At 39.6% G+C, this 27,773-nt stretch overlaps 1 protein-coding gene across 1 annotated transcript in view; it reads left to right on the forward strand.

Moving 5' to 3' along the window:
• Positions 1 to 3,810: 3,810 nt before the first annotated feature.
• The window catches only part of XKR4 (XK related 4), a gene marked incomplete at its 5' end in the record, with an annotated part of 116,077 nt that continues 92,114 nt past the window's right edge, over positions 3,811 to 27,773 (forward strand). Inside the window, one exon of the mRNA XM_083359993.1 lies at positions 3,811 to 4,682. Coding sequence (XP_083216119.1) covers positions 3,811 to 4,682 — 872 coding nt within the window. The remainder of the gene's footprint in view (positions 4,683 to 27,773) is intronic.

The following is a 27,773-nucleotide window of genomic DNA, read 5'->3' on the forward strand; positions in this document are numbered from 1 at the left end:
ATAAATAAGAGTAGATTCAATACAAAACATGCCTAATTTTTTACTACAAGAATCATTGACTGTAGAAATACCATGGTATGATTGAAGTGGGAAGAAAATATATTACTGACAAAATTTCTTTCTTTCTACATTATTTACTGAATTAAGGAAATCCGGTAGGTCCTCTCTTAAATTTTTTATCATTATTTTAGAAAATTAATGTTTCTATTTAACTAAGAAAAACATGATTTATAAGCTAAACAGAGAAACAGTATCTATGTTATGGATTGAGAATGAGAAGTATAATTATAGTAATAGTAATTCTAATATAGTAAAACTGTTCACAGTAGTTTATTATTCTTGCATCACTTGTGGGAAGGCATTTTGCAGAAGTTCAGTCAGTCATAAATTGCACTATAGCATATATTTGATATTCAAAATCATTCAAGTTAGTATTAGAAGCATACCATCCCCCCAAAAAATTCCATTCTCCTTACACTTAAAAGAACAACAAGCCAACAAAATCATTAAGGACCTTTTGATTTTTTCTCCTTTTTGTGAGACCTAAAATCAGCAGCCTTAGACAGCATCCTCAGTGTTTTATGTGGAGATCTACCATGTTGTGGCAAGATCAAATTATAGAAAGAAGATTTTAAAGGAAATAAAATACTAAATTATAGGTACGTATGTTCATTTATCTCTGCATACTTATACATGCACAAAAGAATAGGCAAAGAGGACCTTAGAACAAGAGTGTGTCCACAGCAAAATACTGTTGGTGTAGTATAGCCTCCAAATTTTTGAAAAAGGCTATAGAGATCCATCTTAAGCAACTTTAGGGAGAGGAGATTAAACATATATCCTGTTGCACAATTATCAGTCAATTTCCATGACATTCAACTACCACCAGAATAACATTGTGCTTGACACATTTATTGCTTCATACAGCTCCTGCATAGTTGTGATAAAATATGCAAAGTTTAACTACCCCATTCTGAAAACTTTTGAACTGTTTTGGGAAACTAAACTTTGGATTTAAAATTTATGTCAATCCATATTTCCACAAGTGATTATGTCTTCTACACATTCCCCTAATTTTAGCTTGAACATTGTTACTAACTGTGCTTTAAGAACATGTTCACATGACATAGATTTCCTCTCATCCATAGCCAAGGCCATCTAATTTTGTTTTTTCCCCCATATCTAATATGGAGGTAATGTTTCTTATCTTCATCTGGAATATGCCTTGCTATTTATATATTGCATGATGCTTCAGTATCAGACATGGGGGTGATGTCATAGAAGCTGAGATTTACCAAGGTCCTGTTGGCAATTTTTTTTTTACTTCTGAAAGCATGCCTCCTCCTGACTCTAGTCACCTTCCAACTTCCCTCCTTGGCCATTTTGTTTTATGCTGCTGGATTAACAGGACCCCAGAAATGGTGCAGTACAAAACTGCACCCTAGAAAGCACCAAACATTAGGATCTTGAAGCACTTTATCTAGTGATTTTGGACAATACAACCACTACACCAAGTAGATCTGATCTCTGTAAGTGGCCAAGAAAGGTCCAGATCTACCCATTCCTCTAATAATCTTGATCCTGCATCCAAGTCCACAAGAAAATGCAGTACATAAAGACTTGCCTTCTATTCAGAAAATGTTATAGGAAGCAATTGACAGATTTCTCCTCATCCTCTTCCTCCTCCTTCCAGTAATTCTACCATATCAACTTGCTTTCCAGTAAACTGTTAGGACAGTACCCCTGACTAGCCTTGCTACAGAAGAAGAGAACAGCTATAGAGAGAGCAAATTTTGCTGGCAATCTCACAGCCTGGAGCACACCATGTTAAGTCAGCTGTCATGATATGCCCCATATGCTTTTCCTAAGACTGAGGAAGATTTCCTGCTTCTCTATGCCCCATGAAATCCCAGCACCAATGTGGGGAAGAAGTTCCACTTTTCTTTCACCCGACTCATCTCTTGAACTCAAGACAAGTGTCAATCAAAAATAAGCTTCTAGGTCCAACTGTGCCTTACATAACTGTCAAATGCAATGCATCTGATGGGGGCTAATCTTCCACGGCCTTACTTTCTTTCAGCTGTACGGTAAATCTGGTTGATCATAGTGAACTCCATTGATTCTAATGTCCCATTCCCAATCAAGGGAGATTCCACATGGCTTTGTGGCAGGCACCCAAGGGCATCTAGTGCGTCAAAGCCACTACCAGCTAAGCCATAAAGTACCACCCAACTCCGTGACACTAACCTTCTGAAACCACACTAACCACCTTGAATCCAGTGCCAACGCCCGCCAGCGTTGACATTTACCCACCTGGTCCCCACCAATGCAGAGAAGATGCAGAGCATTAAAAAAAAGGCTTCTCAGCCACGGCCTCTTCTCCTCCCCCTGCCTCGTGGCACCTAAAGTGAATACGGGAGTGTCTCTCCAACGTGTCGTGTCACCCACCCCACTTGAAATGCCTCTCTGTTCCCTCGCCCCCTTCCTTACGCCGCCTGCTGCTAACCACTCTCCTCCCGCCCCGCCTGACAAAGCGGGCCGTACTAATAAGTGAAACGTCTGCCCTCTCTTGTCCCTCGCGCGCGGCAAAGGCGGGAAGCCACCTGCAATTCCCGCTCCAGAGGCCTCGTTTATTATCCCTCTTCTCTGCACCTGTTCCCTGGAATCCTCATCCTTTGCGTCCCTTGGCGCCCGCTGGGGAGCGCCAACTTCCAGAGAGCCCCTGCGTTGCCAGTTCACCTCACGAGCTGCCCAGCCTCGTCTGAGCTTTCCCACCCATCTCCCCCCCCCCGCGCCCCCACGAGCTCTCCACGGGGCCTCAGTACACGCCCCCCCGAGCAGCACCGCTCCTCTGCGGTCGATTTCCGAGTGGAAGAGCGCAGAGAAAAGGGGAGCGGCAGCGGGAAGCCTACGAAAAGTCGCTTCTCCGGGCAGGAGTGGAAGCGCTTGCGCCTTTCTGGTGCGAAGGTGCCTCTAGGTACCTTTGGCCTCCTTCGCTTAGAAATCCCTGCTCATCCTCCTCGTCTTTTTTTTTTTCCTTTTTTATTTTTTTCCCCAGTCAGTCTCTCAATCAATCCTTCTTGGAAGATCTGTTGAAAAACCAGCCATTTCCTGACCGCGAGTGGATCCTTTTCTCTACCCGCGAGTGAGCAAAATCAGGGACTTTCTCCCTTCCTGCCAAGGCAGACCTTGCTCCCTCCCCCACCCACCCCACGCTCCCTCTCCGCAATCTAATAACCGAACGGCAGGTCCTCTATGCCCCCTCAGACCCCCTCTCTCTGCTGCTTGTGTGATTTCACCGCACCCGCCTCCGAAGCACCCTTGCTTCTCGATTTCTCCCTCTCTCTCTCTCTCTCACTCACACACAAACACACACACACCCCTTTCTGGGCCCCACGGCTCTTCCGTGTGTATGTGTGCGCGCGCGTGTCTGTGTATATGGGGGAGAGGGATGAGGTCATCCTCTTTCCTGGCGTCAGTCAGCTGGGTGGCGGCGGCAGCAGCAGAGGCGAAGCGGAGGGGCGGGCCAGGCGGAGGAAAAGATGTGCCGGTGTAAGGACTGCTCCGCAAGGCGCTTCTGTCCGGGGCTGGGTGGGTGAGCGGGGCTCCCTGCAGGCAGGCGGCGCTCCAGCAGCGCCTGCAGGACCCAGCGGCCCAGCCCCGTCAGCTCCTTGGGAAACCTAACGGGGAGAGCGAATTGTCCGCGGACGGAGGGGAGAGAGGGAGGGGGCGGGCTAAAGGGTGTTACCGGACTGGGTCCTTTCGCTGCCGCCGCCGCCGCTGCCGCCGCCGCCGCTTTCCATCCGCATCATGGCCGCGAAGTCGGACGGGGGGCGGCTGAAGATGAAGAAGGGCAGCGAGGTGGCGTTCACGCCACTGCAGAATTCGGAGCATTCCGGTTCGGTGCAGGCGCTGGCCTCGGGCTTTTCCTCCGGCGCGGAGGGCCCCGTCAGCGCCGAGGACGACGAGTCACCTGGCGGCGGCGGCTGCTGCAACTCCGGCGGCGGGAGTCGAAGGGACGGCGGTGGAAACGGCGGGTGCCGCTGCTGCTGCTGCTGTAGCAGCGGAGGCAGGGCGGCTGGTGGCTCGCGGGGCTCGGGCGGAGGTTCGTCGTCGCTTTGCTTGCGCCTAGGCAGGGAGCAGCGGCGCTATTCGCTATGGGACGGACTCTGGATTCTGGCCGCCGTGGCCGTGTACTTGGCGGACGTGGGCACGGACCTCTGGCTGGCGGTCGACTACTACCTTCGAGGCCAGCGCTGGTGGTTTGGGCTGACACTTTTCTTCGTGCTGCTCGGTTCCCTCTCGGTACAGGTCTTCAGCTTCCGCTGGTTTGTCCACGACTTCAGCTCCGAGGACGGCCCCTCGGTGGCTCCAGCCTCCTCCTCCTCTGCCGGACACGGCGAAAGCAAACTGCTGGTGAGCAGCGGCTCGGCCGCGGGGGATATGGACGCCGGGGCCCGGCCGGCCACACCACAAAGGCAAGCATCCAATGCCAGCAAGGGCAACGCAACTAATAGCAGTAACAGCAGCAGCACCAACGCGACCAGCACTACCAGTGGGGGAGGTGGAGGTGTTGGCTGCAGCGGCATCCGAACCCCCAAGACAAGATCTGCCTCCTGCGCCTTCTGCATCTGGCTGATGCAGTCTCTTATCCACATCCTGCAGCTTGGGCAAATTTGGAGGTAAGACCGCGAGTGCCTCAAACTATCTTGGAAGCTAGGCTTCCAAGAATAAACTTGAGTGGACATTTGGGGCTTCTGATGGGTGGGAAGTGTCTCGGGTGACTCAGAAGTTGTTATCTTCTAGCCACTTACAGGATCAAGGCCTAAAATAATTGATGACTTGAGAGATGGGAGGGTGGAGGGGGGGGACAGGTGGCACAGCAAATCTAACCATACCTTTAGGAGCTCATGCAATAGTGTATAAGTTGTAACTGTGCGTATCAGCCTGTAATTTTTAATTGAGGTGTTTGAATGAACTGACCTGCCAAGGTAAGCTATTCCTTGTGAATGGTTATATGTGCAATCAGATAGATTGCACTATCAATGGAACCACTTACAGCTGACACACACACAATGGAGAATTGTATTGTGTGCAATGCATCCCTCCTTGCCTTCTAAGATTGGTTGGTTTCAGTCTTACCTTAGCTTAAGGAAGCATAGATGTCACTCCATTCTTAAGAGAAAATGAAAACTTGGTGCTTGTTTTAGGAAGAACACATAGAAAAGTCCAATATCTTTACTAGATACCAGCCCATAATGAAGTGTTTCTCTGAAGCAGAGTTTTAAGATACAGTTGTTATTTCTGAACATTTATGCATGGTTAAAAGTAACATTGGAAATAGTTAAAGAAACAGATTCAAGGCAGATGACTTTGAATTCTTGCTTTCTGTAAAAAATACTTTCTGTATGCAAAATACTTAGAATAAGGAAGAACTAAAATTTGAAGCATTATAAAACCTCCAAAACCTGAGTTAATATTGCATCCTGAAATCCCTGCACGTGCATGGTTTATTAGTTATTAGTTATTGTTATTATTTATATAGAAACAGTAGTAGGTGTGAGTGTGGGTGTGTTTAGAGCATTATGACCTAAGGCAAATCACAAAGTATATTTTGTATTCAGCAATTTTATATGCCTAATGTTAATGTAATTCACATAGCACATTCTATAAATATTATTTTTATGCTTATTTGATAAGATTAGAAAACATATTTATGAACAATTGTTAATGATGTTTAACATCTTCATTCCTGTATATTTTAATAAGGAATAGAAGAGGGTTTTTGCATCTTAATATACTGATAATTTGATTTTATACTATTCATAAGCCAAGATAAAGAACTACCTTAAAGATAACAAAATGTTGCTTTCATGTTATTGATATAGTTACCATATATATATTTTCATTAAACTTTCGTTCTGGTGTATTTAAAATAATATTTTTGAATGACCATAACAGCTAAAATGTATTATTACATGCTGAATATAATTCAAAATATTCTAAAAATATGCCTACCTTTATTTGTTCTATTCCAACCTATCTTAGTAAAATATATTTTTATTAAGTTGGTCACACCCTTGTATTCACTTACACGAAGGAAACATGACCATTATCCAGGCTGTTGTTATGTCCTGACCTTGGGTTGGGGTGGGAACTAGGGAGTCATATAAGGTTTGAATGCATTAAACAGGTCAATGATATACCAAGTACGATTGATAAGTGTATGTTATAATATAAAACCGGGGCTTCCAGAGAAAATTGTGTGAAAAAGGAAGCCCTGAAAGTAAGATAAAATATCCATGCTATATAAAAAATGAGAAGACATTTTTTATTGGTTGTATATTAAGGTAAGAAGTACATTGTCCAGGTCAATTTTTGAGGCCTGCCAGCACTATTTACTTTTATTATAAGTATGGGTTTCATTATTTCTTAGTCTTAAACCAGAAATATTAACAGGCACTCAGTGAATATTTAATGTGAGGAAAATGAGAAGAATTTTGTATGTACAGGAATTCTGTTGATTGCATTTTTAAAAGCCTTTCCCGCCCACACAGATGGTTATAAATGATTGTGTTGGTAAAAACAGTAAGCTTCATAACTGTTGTGTGATGAAACAAAATTCCTATGAATAAGTTTCAACAAGCATATATTCATTGTTATACTCAAGTATTTTTATTAAGCCAATTTATACTGGAAAAATTATATGGAAAATTTAATCTGTTGCTGAGATTTCTTTTGCAAATATAATTTCAGTAACATTCAACTTAAAGATTTATTTCCAAATAGGTTTACAGTGTTATACGATATAATTTATTATTGTATTACAAATGTTTAATTCTTGATGGTGACATCTGTCTGTCTGTCTGTCTATCTATCTATCTATCTATCTATCTATCTATCTATCTATCTATCTGTCTATCCATCCATCCATCCATCCATCCATCCATCCATCCATCCATCCATCCATCTATCTATCTATCTATCTATCTATCTATCTATCTATCTATCTATCTATCTATCTATCTATCTATCTATCTATCTATCCTGGAATTGGGATTGGGTTAGGTGCTCTTTAAGAGCTCTTTAAGATAAATTTTCCACAAGGCTTATATACATATTCTGTTACAATTGGTAAGTTGTCAAGGGAAAGCAGGAAACACCTTACACGGGAAAATCACCAAAAGAATAACTGCTTCAGTTGTCCATTGCAATAATCTAGTCATCACTACAAAAGCCACCTTGCAACTCCTACAACTGAGAACATAGGGTAAAAAGAATGAAAGGGGAAATAAGGCTACATCACATATTTCTTTTTGCCTCTTTTTTCCCATTGAATATTACATTTTGGGAGAACTTTAGAAACTTCCCACATATTTGTTAAGTCATTTGATTATTCTTTCTTGAATCAGCTACAGTCACTTTTTCCTTAATAAAAATACTGTTGCTGAAAACATTTAAATACATTGCTATGTTTGATTGCACAACCAGATAGAAGTTTAGACTGGATTTAACATTTTTATTCACCTTTGCAGTCCATAACCGGGACCTGGGATAAGCAGATATTATCTGATGGTGTTAAAAGTATCATTGCAAGATGTAAGCTATTCAAGTAAAGCTGCCTTTTACAATTGATTGGAAATTGAGTTTTCCAATATGACAAAATTGATTTTGCCACAATTGGAGACCAATTATGGTGTCCAGGTAGTGCTTCAGATATTTTGGGACTGCACCCAAGGCACCATTTACAATTGGTACTATCTTTGATTTCTTCATCCATAGACATTCTACTTCTATTTACAGGTTTATTGCTAATGAATAATACCTGTAAATAATGATAATAATTTATTGTCATTATTATTTCAATTAAAGCATGCTAATTATACATTAATGGATTAATGTTACTGTAATGCTTGAAATATACAGTACACACACATACATATTACATGATTTATTATTATTATTCACAATTACATTTATAAACCAACTTCTGATGTGGGAAGAAAAGTATATTTAAAAAGACCACCTGTCTTATGGCATGAATTATAATTAGACAAAAAATGTTTGCTTCAGCCCGAGTTGAAAGATTTGTATTGTGGAGCAGTACTTTCTAACATCATTCTAGTTTCTGTGTATGTGTTTTAGAAAGAATATAAGGATGAACATTTTTGCCATAAATAATATGGCTGTGGTCAATATATATGCATATGAAGATTATGAGTATAAATGATACTAGAATAACGAGTTAATAACTTCTGGAGGCAAGTTGTTCCATTAATTAGTTGTTCTGCCAGGAGGTTGACCCCTCTTCTCAGCCCATTAGGTGTCGGAACACTGCTATCATGTCACCCCTAGCACCTCTTTTCATTAAACTAGACGTACCCAATTTCTACAGCTGTTCTTCATATGTTTTAGTCTTCAGTTGCCTAATCATCTTTGTTGCTCTTCTCTGCACTTTCTAGAGTCTCAACATCTTTTTTATATTGTGGCAATCAAAACTGGATGCTTATTAAAGTGACTTGGAATTTGATTATCTATTTCCCATTCTCCAATATATATTCTTAAAATGATTCCATGCAAAAATAAAATAATAATAAAATAGAATTATTTTCAAGATAAACAATTCAATAAAATTTTGAATAAAATAATATTATAAAATACAGCAAAATTAAAAGAAACCCATCAAATGCCTGAAAATCTTCTTTTAAAAATGGTTTCATCTCTTATTAAAAATAGAATGAAACACCTAGCTAATCATCTCTGGGAAATTCTAAAGGGAGGCTTAACTTTAGAAGTTCTATCTTAGTTTATCAACTCATTCCTAACGATAATGGGATCCAAAGAACTTCCTCTGAATCAGACCTCTGGATATTTCTGAAGTACTAGAATGTCTAGTACAACTAAACCCCTAATATCACTTGGAGTTTAGAAGTCAGTCATTAATGTCAAATTTTGTAACACTTTTTATATTTACAAATGGCATATTCACTCTGACTATGCACCCAAAATCTTAATAAAATAATGGCTTCCTTTGGAACCTTTGCTAAAAAAAAACCTTTATATGTTTGTAAATTAATTGGAAGCAGCATAATTTTTATAATAAGAATAATTTGTTATGGAAGATATCTAACTGCTACATTTTGCACCAATAGTAATTTCTAAATTAACCGTAAAAACAATTCCATGTATGTAACCTAGTGGTGGTGGGAGGCATGATAGCTCAGTGGTTAAAGATGCTGACAGACCAGGTTTTAGAATTAAGCCCTTCGTGACAGGATGAGCTCCTGTTATTTATCCCAGCTACTGCAAACCTAGCAATTTGAAAGCATGCAAATGCAAGTAGAAAAATAGATACCACTTTGGTGGAAAGATAACAGCATTCCATGTGCCTCAGTGTATAGTCATGTTAGCCACATAACCATGGAGATGTCTTCAGCAATGCTGGTTCCCTTGGCTAAGAAATGGAAATGAGCACCAACCACTAGAGTCAGAAACAACTGGACAGGGGAAACCTTTACCTTTATCACAGTATGATGAGCTGAATATAGTTCAGTTACAGGAGCTGAGCTTTATCTATAGAGGAGCTTTTACAGCTGTTTCCACAATTCATTTCTTGTAATTCCTGTTTCTATGTATATACTGTAGCTTCTTAGATTTGAATATCCTTCCTTCCTTCCTTCCTTCCTTCCTTCCTTCCTTCCTTCCTTCCTTCCTTCCTTCCTTCCTTCTCTATTCAATTAAGTTGAATAATGTACAGAGCATTTTTTAGCAGAAGTCAATTAAGGGAAAGTCCTGGTGAGTTTGTTAGTAGTTCTGTACTGGTCACAGCACAAAAGTAGTTTGCCATTGCCTTATTCCAATAAGTTTTTTTACTTACAGCTTCTTGATCTAGACTACACTGTTGTATGTTTTGGTGGTTCTTCCTGTGAGATCTATCTAAATGTTAACCTGCTTATCATTTTCAGATAATTCAAGGTCTGTTGGTGTTGCTATTTAGCTGGGAAATAAATAATTAGCAAACATTCATTTCTTCCCACGTTTTAATTTGGCTTTAAGAAAGCAAACTCTTTTCTAAGAAAAAGAAAAACATTCTTGTTTGGTTAATTTCAAGTTTTATTGCAATCTAGTAGGTTTACATTGTAGTTTGAGTGATATTCCTGGTGCCCAGATTTGGAAGGTTAAAAGCAGAGGGCCTGAATTTAGTTGGTCCTTTACAAAATGCACAGGCATCAACCACTCCTCTGCCCAGAAATAAATTATCCTTAGCTCATTATGATGAATGGATGGGAAGACAGGACATAAGATTAAAGAGAGGGAACCTGCCAGTTTTACATATGCTTTTCTAATATCTGTAATAAAACAATCCTACTGATGGAAGCATGTAAGCTTCTACCTGTAATTTGTGAGCATTCTAGTTTCAGTATTAGTCTACATTAAGACAGACAACTGGCCTGACCTGAGTCCTTTTCCACCTACCATCTAAGTTTTTCTGAGCTCTGATTTGTCTCCTCCTGGCTATTTCTGCTGGTGCATCAAAAAACCTTCCTTCCTTCCTGATGGCATTTTTATCTTTTTATCTTTTTCAGTTCCATGTTCCTCTTCCTTTCCACCCCTCTATGCATCCTAATTTCCTCCTTCAATTCTCTCAAAACATGAATTGCAATTACTATAGCTTCAAGGGTGCAAGGATGTCTAAGAATTGCTTAGTAGCTTAAATATTGCCTTATCAGCATTTCTAGTAACAAAGAAGGAAGGAGGGAATTCAAAAAGTTTCCCTCTCTGCAGGGAAGAGCTTTATATAATATTACTCTTTATCTCTCTTGATAAATGATCAAATGATGCATGCTGTCCAACCATTTATCCTACCTCTGTTTTACAATAATTCTTTGTAAGATCACATTTGCTGTGCATTACTGAACAAAGTATCGTTCAAACTGATGATATTCTAACTTCCTGGTGAAAATAGTTTCTGATCACTGAAACAGTACCTTAGCTGACTGACGCAGACAATACATATTGGGAGAAGACCAAAATGAAAAAGCAAAGATAGTGACTGCAATTCAGCCAGCAAATATCATTCTTCAGTGGTGATTTAGGGCATCCTTTGTCATCATCCAAGCATTACTATGTCAATATATCAGCAATGAAGATAAACTTTATATCACCACCAGGATGATTGGATGATACCATACAATGCTATAAATTACTAGTGAGGCATACCCAAAGGGTTCATTATCTAGTATAATTTTGGCAAGTTTGGCAAGTGGCAAATAATATTTTTAAGTCACTTCAGAGGCATATGAAAAAAATAACTAGAGGTTTCATTTTATATCAACACAATGATATTATGTACTTTTAAAATATTAATGTGCATGATTTCATCCAGCATAACAGCAACTGCAGCATAAATCTACAATGCTATAAGCTGCTGTAATCAAATCACAGGAATTTTATGAAATCTTCTATTCCTCCCACCGTATGTTTTAGTAAGTGCTTTAACTTCATATGTTAAATTTGGTGAATATTGTGGGTTATTTTGTCATGTACCTACTGAGTAGCAATTGTGCTTTGCACAAATATTATCATTAAGGTGCCTACACAAACTTTAATATAGAGTTTATTAATGGCTATATTGTAGTATAAGTTATACTTCAAGAGTTGGCTAGTTTACCACACTGCAGGATATACCCTCGATAATATTAATCACTGGACTATTATTGATTGTTGAGCTATGTTGTTTTTAAGGATACTGGCTCAATCACGGTAAGCTAATATGCATTGGCATGGATATTTTGATTTCCACTTTACAGCAATAATGTATAACCTTATATCTGGGTAAAAAGTAAGGGAAAATAAAAGTCACAATGATTAATCAATGTTAGTAAATATTGGGGTATTATAAGAAGTTCAACTACTTTATATTCATCTTTGGAGCCAGTTTGGAGTACCGATGAAGGTGCTGACCTAGAAGCCTGGAGAGCATGACTTCTAAGTCTCCCTTAAGTTTGAAAGCCAATGACTTTAGGGTTTACCATCTCAGTCCAACTCACAGGGAAAAGAGCAGGCAGGAGTGTTAGTTAGGTTCACCAAACTGACTGACCAAAATATTTTTAAGATGCAGGATAATAATAATAATAATAATAATAATAATAATAATAATAATAATAATAATAATAATAATATAACACATTTTAACAAAGCAATTTAATTGTAGAGAAAATACCAATCAATCTCTTTGCCTCAGAACAACATTAATTTTTGAAGCATGAATATTTAAATATACATCTAAACACTGGTCTTTCTAGGTGTTGATTTGAGGAGTTGGTTCTTTGGATGATGACAAAAGAAGTGACTACCTTTCTGTTCCCCTTACTAAAACTGTTGTTCTATATTAAACTATTTGGCTGAAAGAGGAAAATAACACTTTAAAATCCATCTGTGTAGCACAGATGTTTGCAGAGAGATTGGCAACACAGCACCTCCTGCCGGCTGTTATTCTGAAAGTGGAGCTCTGCTGAGGAAAAATGAACTGAAATGAAAGTTGATTATTTAGTAAACCTTGTCCTACTTCACTTGAGCCAAGTTTTATTTTCAGAATAGCAGTCTGTAGCAAGCCAACTGATTTCGGGAAGTGGAGCTGGGACTACCTTATCCCCAGTGCTTTTTTTTGTAAAAGAAAAAGGAGCTGGAACTCACACATATCATACAACCCGCCTTGCCTACCCTACAAGGTTACATCCAAAAAAGGTACCGGAACTCCGTACTGAGCGTTCTATGAGAAAAAAAGCCATGCTTATCTCTAAAACGGTCCTAGTAGTATCAGTCTTTTGAGGAAGAAGAGATTAGGAAACAAAAGCAGCAGGGATTTGGGGAATCATATTTATTGTTGTAGTGCATAAAACAGAATCTTGAAATTCTGTCGGTTTCTCTCTGCTACAGGCCCAAGTAATATTTTCTCAACTTCCAGCATGACTCTTAATGGTTCATTCATCTCATCTATTTCCCATTCCATGGCCACATTTTTGTATTCTGTCAGAAGTAGTCATAGAATGTTATTTACACAAACATATTTCCATCATTTGTTTTAGGGAAAAAGATCAGCCCCATTTGCTGACTAATTCAGTTGTGTCTATAAATGCTCAAAGGCCCTTGGGTAAAGGTAAAGGTTTCCCTACACTTGCGTGCTAGTCGTTTCCAACTCTAGGGGCCGGTGCTCATCTCCGTTTCAAAGCCGAAGAGCCAGCGCTCGTCTGAGGACGTCTCTGTGGTCATGTGGCTGGCATGACTAGACGCCAAAGGCACACGGAACGTTATTACCTTCCCACCGTAGTGGTCCCTATTTTTCTACTTGCATTTTTATGTGCTTTCGAACTGCTAGGTTGGCAGAAGCTGGGACGAGTAACAGGCGCTCACTCTGTTACGCAGCACTCGGGATTCAACCTGCCAAACTGCCGACCTTCTGATCGACAAGCTCAGCGTTCTAACCCACTGAGCCACCACGTTCCCTCAAAGCCCTTAGATTATGGTAAATGTCTGAATTTATCTCAGAAAGTACATGTGTACAAGTAATACACTGCCTGACTAAAACATATAGCCTTTCCTGTATAGTCAGGTTGTTAGAAAACCAATTTGGCCTAATGGTTAAGGCACAAGAGCGGAAATCAGGAAGCTGTGAGTTGTAGCCCCACCTTAGACATGAAATCCATCTTCAATGATTTTGTCAGATCACAAATTCAGACTCAGGTATTGAACCAGTTGGTCAATTCCTGTGACAATCAATGGGGGAAAAAGAGGATTCTACACTTATGGGAAAATGCTAGAAAGAATATAGATGTATGTGTCTGTATGTTTAGTCTGATTCATCCTTTTTCTCTTGAGTGTTGCAATGTATTATATTGAAACACATGTATCATACACATGTTAATGGTGCTTATAATAAAAATTTTAATAATAAAAAATATATTTTTTTAAAAAAGAAAAGACTAACACAACAGAGTTCAATGACATTCCTCAGTTAATAAAAATGACTTCATATATATATATATATATATATATCATGATATTGCCAAATTATATGAAATTGTATACTTGCATTATAAAATTATTAAGAATGTAATTCATATTGTGTAAGGCTTGAAGGTGTGTCAAGCAGTTAGTGCTCTAGTACTAGTTTTTAAAAACAAAGTAGAACTGAAGGAATTTGGAAATTATAAAGGCATTAAGTTAATGAACCATATAATGGAGTATTGAGAAGGTATCATTGTATAATATCTTAGAAAAGTAGGTGAGATCAGTAATAATCAGGCATTGTTTGTATGGTGAAATACAGATTGTGCATAACTTTGCACAAATAAAATACCTGGAAACTAGAAATAGTTTTTTTTGGAGGGGGGTGATTTGTCAAGAGTTAATTTGTTAGATACCATTAGATCAGACATGTCAAACACAAGGCCCGGGGGCCAGATCCGGCCCGTGAAGTGGTTTCATGTGGCCCGTGAAGCCATCCTGGAAACAGTGATGGAACGGCCCCCACTGCCTTGGCCCTGGCCCAGAGACCCTCCTTCTGCCAGAGACCCTCAGATCTGTCCCACTCCTGCCCAGGCCCCCATAGGCACCCTTGATGCGAATGATGTAGAGCTGGCCACGCCCACTCAGTAGCCCATATACACTCTAGTCAAGCCCACCCAGTAGGCCACGCCCACCCTGGCCACACCCACCTGGCCCCCTGAGGGCAACCGCAATGCTGATGCGGCCCTCAATGAAATTGAGTTTGACACCCCTGCATTAGATGATATAACTAATGTTGGGACACAAAGAATATCTAACCTGTTAGATCTTGTAAAGTAGGCAGATGGGAGAAAGATGGTTTCTCAAAGAGCCTATGCCAGGGGTCTTCAAACTTGGCCCTTTTATGACTTGTGGACTTCAAATCCCAGAATTCCTCAGCCAGAGTGCCTGGCTAAGGAATTCTGGGAGTTGAAGTCCACAAGTCATAAAAGGGCCAAGTTTGAAGACCCCTGGCCTATGCCATTAAGTGGCAACCATCATGTTGAAGCTTGCATAGCAGAAGTGTTACAGGGGCATACTGAGTGTCATGCTCAAAGAACTAAGGACAACATGAGGAGTTATTTCAGAGTAGTTTCTTTTGTTGTTTGCTTATAGACAGAAATCTTCCCCAGATTAAGCACTTATCTGCATAACTGTTGGATATATATTGTGAACTGCCTTTGCCCTTTTTCTTCATACCAAACATTAATCTGGGCAAACTACTTTGTCCCTTTGCTCTTTCCCTCCTGCAACTTGGGACTACATTTCACCACACTGAGCTATCTGTTCGTCACTGCATTATGGACCAGCTAAAGTTTCTAAGTGGTCTTCAAGCACTTAGTAGTAATCCTTTGTAAACTGAACAAGAGGTAAGTGAATACAGGTATTCCTTGAGTTCAAGAGTTCAATTAGCAACTGTTCAAAATTACAAGAAACGCCCCCCCAAAAGTATTTACAACCCAGGCCCGAAGTTATGCATGTGGCAGCACCACAATGGTCATTCAGCCTTACGAGTGACCTCAGAGATGCTACAACATGCCCCCTGCCTATTTCCTTTCCCACATCCTGTACCACTGGGTCTCCAAAGGCTGGGCCTTCTTTGCTAGCATCCTGGATTCCACTTACTCCTCCCCATCCTATTTCCCATATGGCTTTACTGTCGTTAACTTTCAGAAGGGCTGACCCGTGTGGCAGAGAAGCTGAAGTCTTATTCAGAAGTCAGTGAAGTTGTAAGAACGTGTCATATAAGAAAAACAGCTTTGCCCCATCTGAATGAAAGACTGGCTCCTCTGCCATGAAGGCCTGTAGGCTTAGTTTGGGCTCAATCTGGCTGGCACCGAGCAGCCTCCTACTTGCTACTGACTGGCTAGTTTGAATGAGCAGCTTCAGGGATTGGGGCAGCAGCAGCAGCAGCCAATCAACAAGGAGTTGAATGCAGTTCAGCCTGATGAGACAAACGAAGCAAGCTCTTTGTTGATTGGCTGTTGCTGCTGCCCCAATCCCTGAAGCTGTTCTGGAAGCAGGAGGCTACTGCAGCCTTACTCAGGCCTGTTCTACTAACAGAGGCCTGCTGGCCACATGACCTTCCAGCCAGTCTTTTATTCAAAATCGGGGGAAATGTTTCCCTTAGATTTCACAGATTTACCATCAACTGAATAAAACACTTTGGCTTCTCTGCCAGTGGGTCAGCCTCTTCTCTGGAGCTCTGTAGATCTTCAAAAACTAAATAAGCCATGGGAAATGGGGTGGGTAGGAGTAAGTGGAATCCGGGATGCTAGCAAAGCAGGCCCAGTCTGTGGAGACCGGGACGGACAGGATGTGGGGGGAAGCAATTGTGGTGACCCCAGGGGAGCATGAGGTATCTCAGTGGACTGGGGTAGGCCTTGGGAGGCCTGCTCCAGCACCAGGCCCTGCATGGTCTTCCCCATCCGGAGATATGTGCATTTAATGACATGCACATTCAATTAGTGAATACGTTGGGGAAAGCAGGGAGTGATCACATTCATTTAACATGATCCAATCAAACGAATGCTTGGATTACAAATGTAATTGGCAGGCTCTATTACATTCGTAACTTGAGGATTACCTATATATGAAAGGATTCTAGAAAATCAGCAAACCTTATCTTAGTTCTTCTATCTAGGCTAATTATGTATGACTATTTAAATCTTGTAAAACATTTGTCCCACTTCATTTTCCTACTTATATAAACAGCATTTATTTTAATGTTAATCCTTCTATTCAATTTCTTCTTGTTTTACAATTCCTATTAAAAATATTTTGTACAAAAATATTCCATCTACCAATAAATAAATTATTCCCAATATAGTCATTATAACATAATATTCATGTTGCATATGAGTACCTCAAATTCCCAAGGATTTTTAAAAGACATTTTGCAATGAAACAACCATTAATAAATGAATAAATTATTTCTTAATAATAAAATCTATGTTAACCATAAAAGAATACTTTATCTACTTTTCCTGAATCTGTTCTTTTAAAAATAGATAGGTAAATACTAGAACATAAAAGAACAGATTCACCATATTTTCAGTATGTATTCACTCATAAATTAAGCAAGCATATCTTGAAAGTTACAGTGGATAGATTCTGGGACTGTTGAATTTCTGGTTGCATAAAGTTTAGAACAATAAAACCTAGTTCAATATAAATTAGATAATAATCAAGTATATTACTACAGGTTGATTCAAGAGTTTTATTTTGTTTTATACATGGAAAGTTAACATACCGTAATTTTATCAAGGATGTATCTATGATGTTGGGAGTTTCCCGACACTCCCATGTTACACCTCTGCTCCGTGAGCTGCATTGGCTTCCAGTTGTCTTCCGGGTGAGATTCAAGGTGTTGTTAATGACCTACAAAGCCCTACATGGCATGGGTCCGGAATACCTTGGGGAGCACCTGCGGCCGGCGTAAACTTCCCTCCGCCCAGTACGCTCCCACAGAGAGGGCCTCCTCAGGGTGCCACCGGTCAAAGAATGTCGACTGGTGGCCCCCAGGGGGAGGGCATTCTCTGTGGGCACGCCGGATTTATGGAACCATCTTCCGGTCAAGCTCCGGATGGCGCCTGACCTCCACTCCTTCCAGCGCGATCTCAGAACCTACCTTTTCGAACAAGCTGGCCTGGCCTGATGGGATGGGGTTGGGTTTTTCTAATCTGTTTTAACCTACTTTTTAATGTGTTTTAACTTATTCGTGGGCATTTTGTTTAATCGTTTTTAATTTTTGTATCTTGTTTTTTAATATGTATTGCCCTGTTCACCATCCTGAGTCCTTCGGGTGAAGGGCGGTATACAAATAAAATTAATAATAATAATAATAATAATAATAATAATAATAATAATAATAATAATAATAATAATAATAATAATGTTGCTAGCGGAAGATCGGCGGGGATCTTGGTTTCCTCCCCTGTTTGCCCACTTATAGCCTGACCCTCTCCTCCCACGGAGAAGAATATTAGCAGCCGGGATATTTTGCTACTTTATGATTCATCAGGCTTTTTGCCTTGGTCGAATAGCTACTTAACTCTTTTGTCTGCTGTGCCCCCAAAGGATTCAGAAGGACCCGGGTATAAAGCCACGGTGAGAGAGTGGCTTAGACTTACATCTTCTGTCCCCCTAGAGGTGAGAGATCTATGGGGTATGCCCTACCCTGGGCGTGTGCTCCAGGCCACTCCCTGGATCAGAGCTGCGACCGTCATGAGAGGATGGTGGTTGGCCTGTTCTGGAGGCTCACCCAGCTTGAGTGGCAGTGGAGCTGGGTTGGTGGTCTGGACACCCACTTACCCTCTGTCTTAGACCCTCCTGATTAATTATGGGACTGCCTTTTGCTGGACTTGCTTGGACAATTATGACTCGCCTTTGCTACACTAGCACGGACTTGTTCGCCCTCAGGGGTGCCCCCCCTTCCTGGGTGTGACCCGCCTTTCTCTACACTTCTCATCTTGATGAAGGGCCCAATTGTTGGGACCCTGAGAGATGGCTGGGCAGGGACAGGGGCCTCCAGTACAAATTTAATAAGAGGCCCCTGGTTATTTTTTTAGTCAAATTTTTTGTGGGGTTAGGGGGTGGGTGGGAATTTTTCGTGGTTGGTTGGAAATGGGGGAGAGTCCACCAACCGTTGTTCAGGCCAGGTCCGGTATTGATCACGTGGGGGGGAGCGGGGGTCGGTTACCTCCGGAGCTCTGGAGCAGGTCGTGGGATTACCTATTCCCACGACGTTAGGGAATGGCAGCAGGTGTATGAACAGAGGGACGTATCGATATTCGGGAGTGCGTCTCTGCTATCTCCAAGCAGTGAGGTGCTCTGACCCTCTGTTTTCACCCCGAGGTCCCGGGAGCGAGGATGTGCAGCCATCTGAGCTCCGACTGGTGTACTTGAATGCCAGGTCCATTGTCAATAAGGCTCCTCTCATCCGGGATCTGGTTGAGGGTAAGCAGGCGGACCTGGCTTGCATCACGGAGACCTGGTTGGGCCCAGAGGGGGGTATTCCTCTGGTTGATCTTTGCCCACCAGGTTTCCAGGTGCTGCACCGGCCTTGGGCTCAGGGTAGGGGCGGGGGAGTGGCGGTTGTTATGAGGGAGACCTTGTGTCCGCAGGAGACCACCGTTCTCCAGATAGTCGGGTGTGAGTCTCTCCTCCTGAGATGTGGTCCTAGGGCGCAGTTGGGCTTGCTGCTAGTGTACCTTTCGCCTAGTCACGCAGCGGCAGCCCTGCCTGAGCTTCTCGATATCCTCTCGGGGCTGGTGATTGAGTTCCCCAAACTTATGGTTTTGGGTGACTTCAATCTACCATCCCTGGGAGGATCATCTGAGTTAGCTCAGGAGTTCATGGCTTCCATGACGGCCATGGGGCTGACGCAAGTAATTCATGGACCGACTCATGTAGGGGGCCACACCCTTGATTTGGTTTTCTTATCTGGATGGTGGTTAGATGATCTTGGTGGGGGTTTTCCAATTGTTATGCCCCTGTCATGGACCGATCATCTCCTGCGGCTGGTCTTCCGTTTTGCCACTCCCCACCGTGGACGTGTTGAACCAACTAGATGGTTCCGCCCCAGGCGCTTAATGGACCCTGAGAGGTTCCAGGCAGCGCTGGAGTCCCCACCTGCCTCCTTTGCTCACAGCTCGGTGGATGCCTTAGTGGAAGCCTGGGAAAAGGCAGCCACGGAGGCACTCGACCGAGTTGTACCCTTGCAGCCCCTGACCCGGTGCAGATCCCAGCGGGCTCCATGGTTTTCCGCGGAGCTTCGGGAGATGAAGCGTCGGAGATGGGGCCTAGAGAGCTGTTGGAGATCCAGCCGGTCTGAATCCGACCGATTGCGACTAAGAACCTGTATTAGGTCTTACCTCGTGGTGATAAGGGTGGTGAGGTCTAACCACTTCGCTACCCTCATCGTGTCCACAGATAATTGCCTGGCCGCCCTGTTTAGGGTAACCCGCTCCCTCCTTAATCAGGATGTGAGAGAGGAACCCTTGCAGGGTCGTGCTGAGGAGTTTAGCCAACATCTGTCGGACAAAATCGCTCAGATTTGGACCAGTTTGGACTCCGACTGGGCAGAGTCTGACGATCAGGACGATCAGCTGCATTGGCTGCCAGTTGTGTTCCGGGTGACATTCAAGCTGCTGGTAATGACCTTTAAAGCCCTACATGGCATGGGTCTGGAGTACCTTAGGGAGCACCTGCTGCTGGCATCAACTTCCCTCCGCCCAGTGCGCTCCCACAGAGAGGGCCTCCTCAGGGTGCCACCGGTCAGAGAATGTCATCTGGTGGACCCCAGGGGGAGGTCCTTCTCTGTGGGTGCGCCGGATTTGTGGAACCGTTTACCGGTTGAGCTCCGGATGGCGCCCGACCTTCACTCCTTCCGACGGGATCTAAAGACCTACTTGTTTGAACAAGCCGGCCTGGCCTGATGGGTTTGGGTTTTATTATTGTTTTAATGTTTTAAATGTATTTTAACTTATTGTTCTGAAATACTGGGCTCTTTGTTTAATCCATTCTTAATTTTTGTATTTCTGTATTTTACTATTTATTGCCCTGTTCACCGCCCTGAGTCCTTCGGGAGAAGGGCGATATACAAATAAAATTATTATTATCATTATTATTATTATTATTATTATTATTATTATTATTATTATTATTATTATTATTATTATTATTATTATTATTATTATTATTAAATCTTTGCCTGGACATCCTGAATATGTTTTTGCCTTAAAGATAGGCTTTCTTTGGTACTCATTAGACTAAACTCATAATTTATTTTACTGACTCAATTTACATTCAACAATTGTAAAAACTTATTTTTGATCGGTAATTTTATATTTTTCTGCTTGTATTTTGAACCATTGTGACTTCTGCCCTTTTTTACTAGGAACACTAAGATACGGTTATTAGAAACTACATGGACCTAGCAGAGCCTGCTATACAGTAAATGCTAAAAATGTAACACATTTAGTAGCATTAATTATTTAATCTTAATTTAATGTTTGGGAGTTTGACATTATATTTCAGATACTACCATTAGGAAAACTTTTATATAATGTACTTTCTTTTTCGCCACAGAAGGTCTACTTACACAGATGTTCTTAAGAAATATTTTGGTGGTGAAGTATAATAACAGATTATTTCTTTATATTTCAGTGTTAAATTGGAGACAAGACTATGATCATGTGACTTTGCCAAAAATGTTCTGTGGTAATCTAGGAATACTTTTATGTCGCCATGGAATAATCAGAATTTAGGGCAGATATGTTTTCTGCATAGTCTTCTTTCTTACATTAAGCAATATTTCCATCACAATGTATTAAGCATAGTCTCAGTCAGCATTTGCTTTTGTATTTATCCTTCTCAATTCTGTTTGTTGGGTAATGTGGCCATAAGAATACAGCTATAACTTGTAGCTTTTTGTGGCAAACCAACTGTGAACCTACTCTAATTCAGAAATACATACATTCTTGATGTACCATACCTATAAATAATATATTTGACACTGTCTATAATGAAATGTTACAGTTTATTACCTGGTACCAGAAAAACTTTTGTATTCAAAGAACAAGAATGAAAAAGGAGATGTAAAGAAACTTCTATCTCTGTAAATTTCATTGTCAACCCATTGCTGTAGTCAGTATCATTCTGGATTATCTCCTAGAGTTTTAGCAGTAAGAGCTATGCAGTGCTTTAATTTTGATTTGGAAGAGAAGTTCTGGAACATGCAGGGATATGAACGCAACACTTTAACATTTGTCTATGACTTATTAAATGACCCACATCTGTTTCTAGGATTGAATAAGACTTCAAATTAAACCATATCCTTTAAATCAAATCTGAAGCACTTCACAGCCCTATTAGTCCGATTTTATTAGTCCAATTTTTTGCCATCTGAAAATATGGTAAGCATTCTGTCCATCTTTTCTTAGAAGTCATTAATAAAATGTTGAAAAGTATATGAAACAGCACTAAATACACTTCACTTGATTTCTCTCTCCAGCTGGTGAGGAATCACTGATGAAAGATTCTTTTAATATGATTTTCAGGTCAGCTTTGTACCCACTGTGTTGTCATGGTTTATAACTCATATTTAGCTGGATGGTAAGCAGAATGCTATGGAATATTTTCACAAATACTGCTGGAATTATTAATATTGAAGTAATATATACTAAGCCTATTCAAAGGTGTATTACTTCTTAGGGTTTTGGGTTTCCATGGGATATTCAAAAAACTACTCCTGAATTTGAGCAGTGAATCCCTGGCACTCCAAGCTGCAAAAAAGGAGTTCAGAGGTTGAATATGGACCACTCAAAGCCCAATGTAATTTGATATAATTATTTCGTCTTTAAAAGAATTATATTAGTAGTTGTTAGAATATATTAATGTGACTTTAGTTTTGATGCTGGGTTGCTTTTTTTTCAGAACAAAATACAAAACAAAAGAATTTATATCTGTCAGAGTTTTGTGTGGTTCCATCTTCATGGTAAATAAAATATTGCTATGTCGCCAGCACACTCAGAATATATTAACCATAACATACAAATCAGCATGCTTTGTTCTTCTAGTAAATTCTTTAAAAGACTCTTTTATCATAAGTAGGGAGGTTCCATGGAGTGTGAAAAAGTAACAGAATATATGTGAGCCAAAGAAGAACAAAGAACACTGGTCACATTTAATGTGATAGCAGAAATCACTTACATAATTTTAATATCACATAGTCAAATTTCAGACAAAATATTTTTGCAGTAGAAGACTCAGTAGTTTTTTTTTAAAGATGTCTTAGGAAGTAATCCACAAAGCAATTCTTTGTATAAGATGCTCTAAATCTTCCATGAAAAGGATACCCATATTAATAGATCAGTGGAGCTTAGTGAATCAATAAATATTGATGCATATGAGTCTTTCCATAAGTAATTACCAGTTAAATATACCTACTGTCAGAATTATTATGAATGGTTAACTATCCCTTTGTCTTGAGCACCTGAAACTGAAGAATAGACAAAGCAGAAAAAGGTTATCGGCTAAAGAAAGAAACTAATTAATACGACTAGGTGGAAAGCAGACAATAACCTGATATCTAAAATTTATAAACTTTTTTAGAATATCATTATAATATGACTGATTAGTATATAGATGCCATGTCTTCACATATTTATATAAATAGTAGCTCTACTGTTCTTTGCCAATTTAAGGGATATGTTTTCTAAGTTCATTAAGTTATACATTTATTGACTGATTTTCATTTATTTATCCCATCTTTATTATTTTTATAAATAACTCAAGGTGGCAAACACACTTAATATTCCTTTTTCTATTTTCTCTACAACAACAACCCTATGACATGGGTTGGACTGAAAGAGAGTGGCTGGCCCAAAATTACTCAGCTGGCTTTCATGCCTAAGGTGGAACTAGAACTCATAGTCTCCTGGTTTCTAGCCTGTTGTCCTAACCACTAGACCAAACTGGCTGTAAGAAAACATTAGTTCTAAAAAAAAAAATCATAGAACGCTAGAAATGTGAAGGTGAAATGTAAACCTTGCCTCATTTTTACTGTGTTTCAGCCACTCATTCAAAATTATTGTTCTTCTATTAGAAAAGTAATATGTAAAATTAAATACATTTATATAAATTTTAAACCACTGATATTTGTTTAGACATATCAGAAGTAATCAGGTGGCACCTATGGACATCAGTGTGGCCATAGACACTTTTATCAATATCCAACAAGCCACATGCTATTTTAATTATTTTTCTCTTAATTGGAAAAACAAAAACCTCATGTCATAGGGTTGTTGTTGTGGAGAAAATAGAAAAAGGACTATTAAGTGTGTTTGCCACCTTGACTTCCTGCAGAGTAAAGCTCCAGACTATAGCATACCTCTTTTTCTCAAATAGGCCAATTCTTAGAAAATAAAAATGGTATATTCTGCAAACTATTGATTAAAGTATGCTGGCATAATAATAATAATAATAATAATAATAATAATAATAATAATAATAATAATAATAATAATAATAATAATAATAATAATAATAATAATAATAATAATTTTATTTGTATACTGCCCTTCTCCCAAAGGATTCAGGGCAGTGAACAGGGCAATACATGTTAAAAGACAAGAATACAAAAATTAAAAGAGATTAAACAAGATGCCCAAGAACTATAACAATAAGTTAAAATACATAAAAAGCAATAAAACCCAAACCCATCACCCATCAGGCCAGGCCGGCTTGTTCGAACAGGTAGGTCTTTAGATCGCGCCGGAAGGAGCGAAGGTCGGGCGCCATCCGGAGCTCAACCGGAAGATGGTTCCATAAATCCGGCGCGCCCACAGAGAACGCCCTACCCCTGGGGGCCACCAGTCAACATTCTTTGACCAGTGGCACCCTGAGGAGGCCCTCTCTGTGGGAGCACACTGGGTGGAGGGAAGTTGATGCCGGCCGCAGGTGCTCCCTGAGGTATTCCGGACCCATGCCATGAAGGGCTTTGTAGGTCATTACCAGCACCTTGAATCTCACACGGAAGACAACTGGGAGCCAATGCAGCTCGCGGAGCAGGGGTGTAACATGGGAGTATCGGGAAACTCCCAACACAACTCTCGCGGCTGCATTCTGTACCAGTTGGAGCCTCCGAGTGGTCCTCAAGGGCAGCCCAGCATACTGGGGACCAGGGGAGGGGGATAGAGAAAATTTAATGTATGATGATATATGGCATCTTCAGAGGCTAGAGCAAATAGCAGGATGCATCTTTACTATTTTGTCCTCTCTCAAGGCAGATGTCCACTATGGCAGTCATTAATGAGTGGTCTGGTTACACTGTAGCATTGGCTTTTTTTCAAGCCTTGGTGCACCTGTTTTTTTTCAATAACACCATAATAAATAATATCAATATTGTCATACCAATTCAATAAATAAATAAAAATATACATGGTTCCAAGAAAAGAACTGTTATTTTACAATTATTCTGTTTTCCTTTTTAATTATCATGGGGTCATTTGGTATGAACACAATATGTAAAACTGTTTGTATTATTGTATTTGTATTATTTTTGCTATTCATCCATGTCTTCTTTCATAAGTTGAACAATTTTGCTATAGCCACTGATTTGATACCCTACAGTCTTGTTCTCTTTACATACAGAATAACATATTTGCTATTGTTTCCATCTCTTTCAATTTTTTAAGACATTTATGTTTAGTGCTTGTTTTTGGGAAATAAACAATGAGCCTTGTGTTTTATTACTATTGCTATTATTAAAGTTTTTTGCATTCCTCTTGTTAATTAGTTTAGCATAATAATATTATATTAAAGAGATAGTTTTGTACTCAGCACATTAGGTTGGGGGGGAACCGTACTGTAAATAAAGCAATTAACAGAGATTTACCAGAGTGAAGCAAAATTCAGTAGAAGATAATTAATGGGGCTGATACAACTCAATAATAACTACTTAGAACTCCAAACAATAGTGTGTGAATGTGTATGTCAGTAGGACAGATTATAATTACTGTCAGCAACCATTTGCTCTGGGTTAATTAGAAATATGTGATAACTGATTATACTGATTACTGAATTAAGAGCTATACTATGATTTTTAAATATAAAATGTCCTTTATCTGTTTAGTTCTACAGTGGATACTTTGAAAATAAATATAGAAACATCTACATACTACTAAAACTCTTCTATTTTTTTCTCAACAGAATCCTGATAATTTAATTTGCACCTAAATGTAAACATGCCCCAGGAAAAGCTCTTTCTTATCTTATTTAGTGAGGTATTAAACTACCTGTGACCTGTTGGATCATGGTTTCAGAGATGTTTCCTTACCAAATTCCTCAATGCGTCCAATAGTGGCAGAGGTTCAAATTCAGGGAGATATTCAGAGATGCATCTGCCTTTAAAGTTAAACTATATACAAGTAAAAGAGTCAACCATCAGGAGGTGACCAACTTAACCTCAGGAAATATTTATGACATTTTGTATTATGTCATAAACTGCTTTAAGATAATATTTATATCACATTTTAATAAAATTTGCCAATTTTGAATTCCATAGGAATTATGGGTCCCATATTTTGGACACATTCTGTAAGTTAGCCCATTTGAGGTACCTTGGTTCAAAAAAGTTTGCTCTATGGTGTACTGTTTCACCCAGTTAAAAGTTTACAGGAATCAAGAGTTTTAGTAGTGTTTCTATGTTTATTTTGAAAGTATCCATTGTATAACTAAATATATAAGAAATACCGGTATATATATAAGAAAAGGACTTGTTATATTTAAAAATCATAGTATAGTCCTTTTAGTAATCAGTATAATCAGTTATCACATGTTGCTAATTAACCCAGAGCAAATAGTTGTTGACAGTAATTATAATATGTCACTAGTCTGCATCTAGCCCAAATTCTTGACTAGTTGACTCTGGACTAGATGCAGACTAGTGACTAAGAATTTATCTAAACCGTGACATGAACTTCTTATTAGGTGTGTATTTATGCCTATGTACTGGGCTAAATTTCCTTCATTCCATTTTCCACTTATTAGAGAAATCAAACAAATTTTCATACGTATTTATTACCATACTGAACCCAACTGCAAAAGATGTTAATTTTTAAAAGTTACGTGTTGGTTGAAAAGTCTTTCCTGTCCTTTTTAAAAAAAAACTTTTAAAAGCTTAGGATCCTTACAGTAGTATCAAGTTCTTTTAAAACAAGCTCTTTCTCTAATGCTTCCAGAGAAACTCTTGCATCCAGAGTTGATACAGGAAACCTAAGAAATGTGGTACTCTTTGAAGAGCTCATGCATTTTGTAACAATCTCCCAGGGACCAAAGAAAACCCTAACTCACCTCAAATATTTTATAACGTAGGTATAACCCCAGTCCAATCCAATGCAGATATTTTCTTAGAAAAAAACAACAACTTAATTTCAGTTGTTTTAAAAAAAACTATTCCATGTCCATAAATCTACTATGAATCCAATGGTGAAGCACTTCCATCAAGATCTGTGACAAACATTTGTGGATCGCTATTTATGAATGCATCTATGTTAATTTCCAAGTAATTATATTTAGGGACTCCATGTCACCTCTATTTAAACATTTGAACATTGGTCAGTATTGATAATTATTAGGAATCTATCAAGTCCCAGGTACAGGTAAAATTCTGTTCAAAAGGACCTGTATACAATATCATTCCAGTACATCATATGCACTTTTTAGAACAACTCATGATTTGACTCTGGAGGTTAGCACACAGATTAATAGTATTTTGATCTTGTACTATATCGCTCTATTTCAAAGTTTCAGACTCCTGTTGTCTCATATGGTCATTTTGTGCAGAAAAATAGATCGTGTTCCTTTCAAAAATTACTTCTTTAATAATTTATAATTTACAGATTGTTTATGAAGAAATATAAGTAAAGTAGTAGTAATTTAACAGGAGAAACAACAGAAGTAAATATATGATTTGCATATACTGACAGTATAAGGAGTATTTCCCACTTGGTAAATTTGGATTAAAAATAGGATGTGATTGTAATGTTGCTATATCTTTTGAATAAAAACTACATTACTCAAAAATCTCATTAATCTGTATTTTTCTCAGATTATTGGAATTTACTTGGATATACCAGAATTTATAATTCAACCTGTATCCCTAGAAAAATAACTTGAAATTGAAACAAAATTATTTTTAATTTTAACTCATTTAAAAGTTA

Source organism: Vipera ursinii (assembly GCF_947247035.1).
Source record: "Vipera ursinii genome assembly, chromosome: 3".
In the NCBI taxonomy this organism is placed as follows: domain Eukaryota; kingdom Metazoa; phylum Chordata; class Lepidosauria; order Squamata; family Viperidae; genus Vipera; species Vipera ursinii.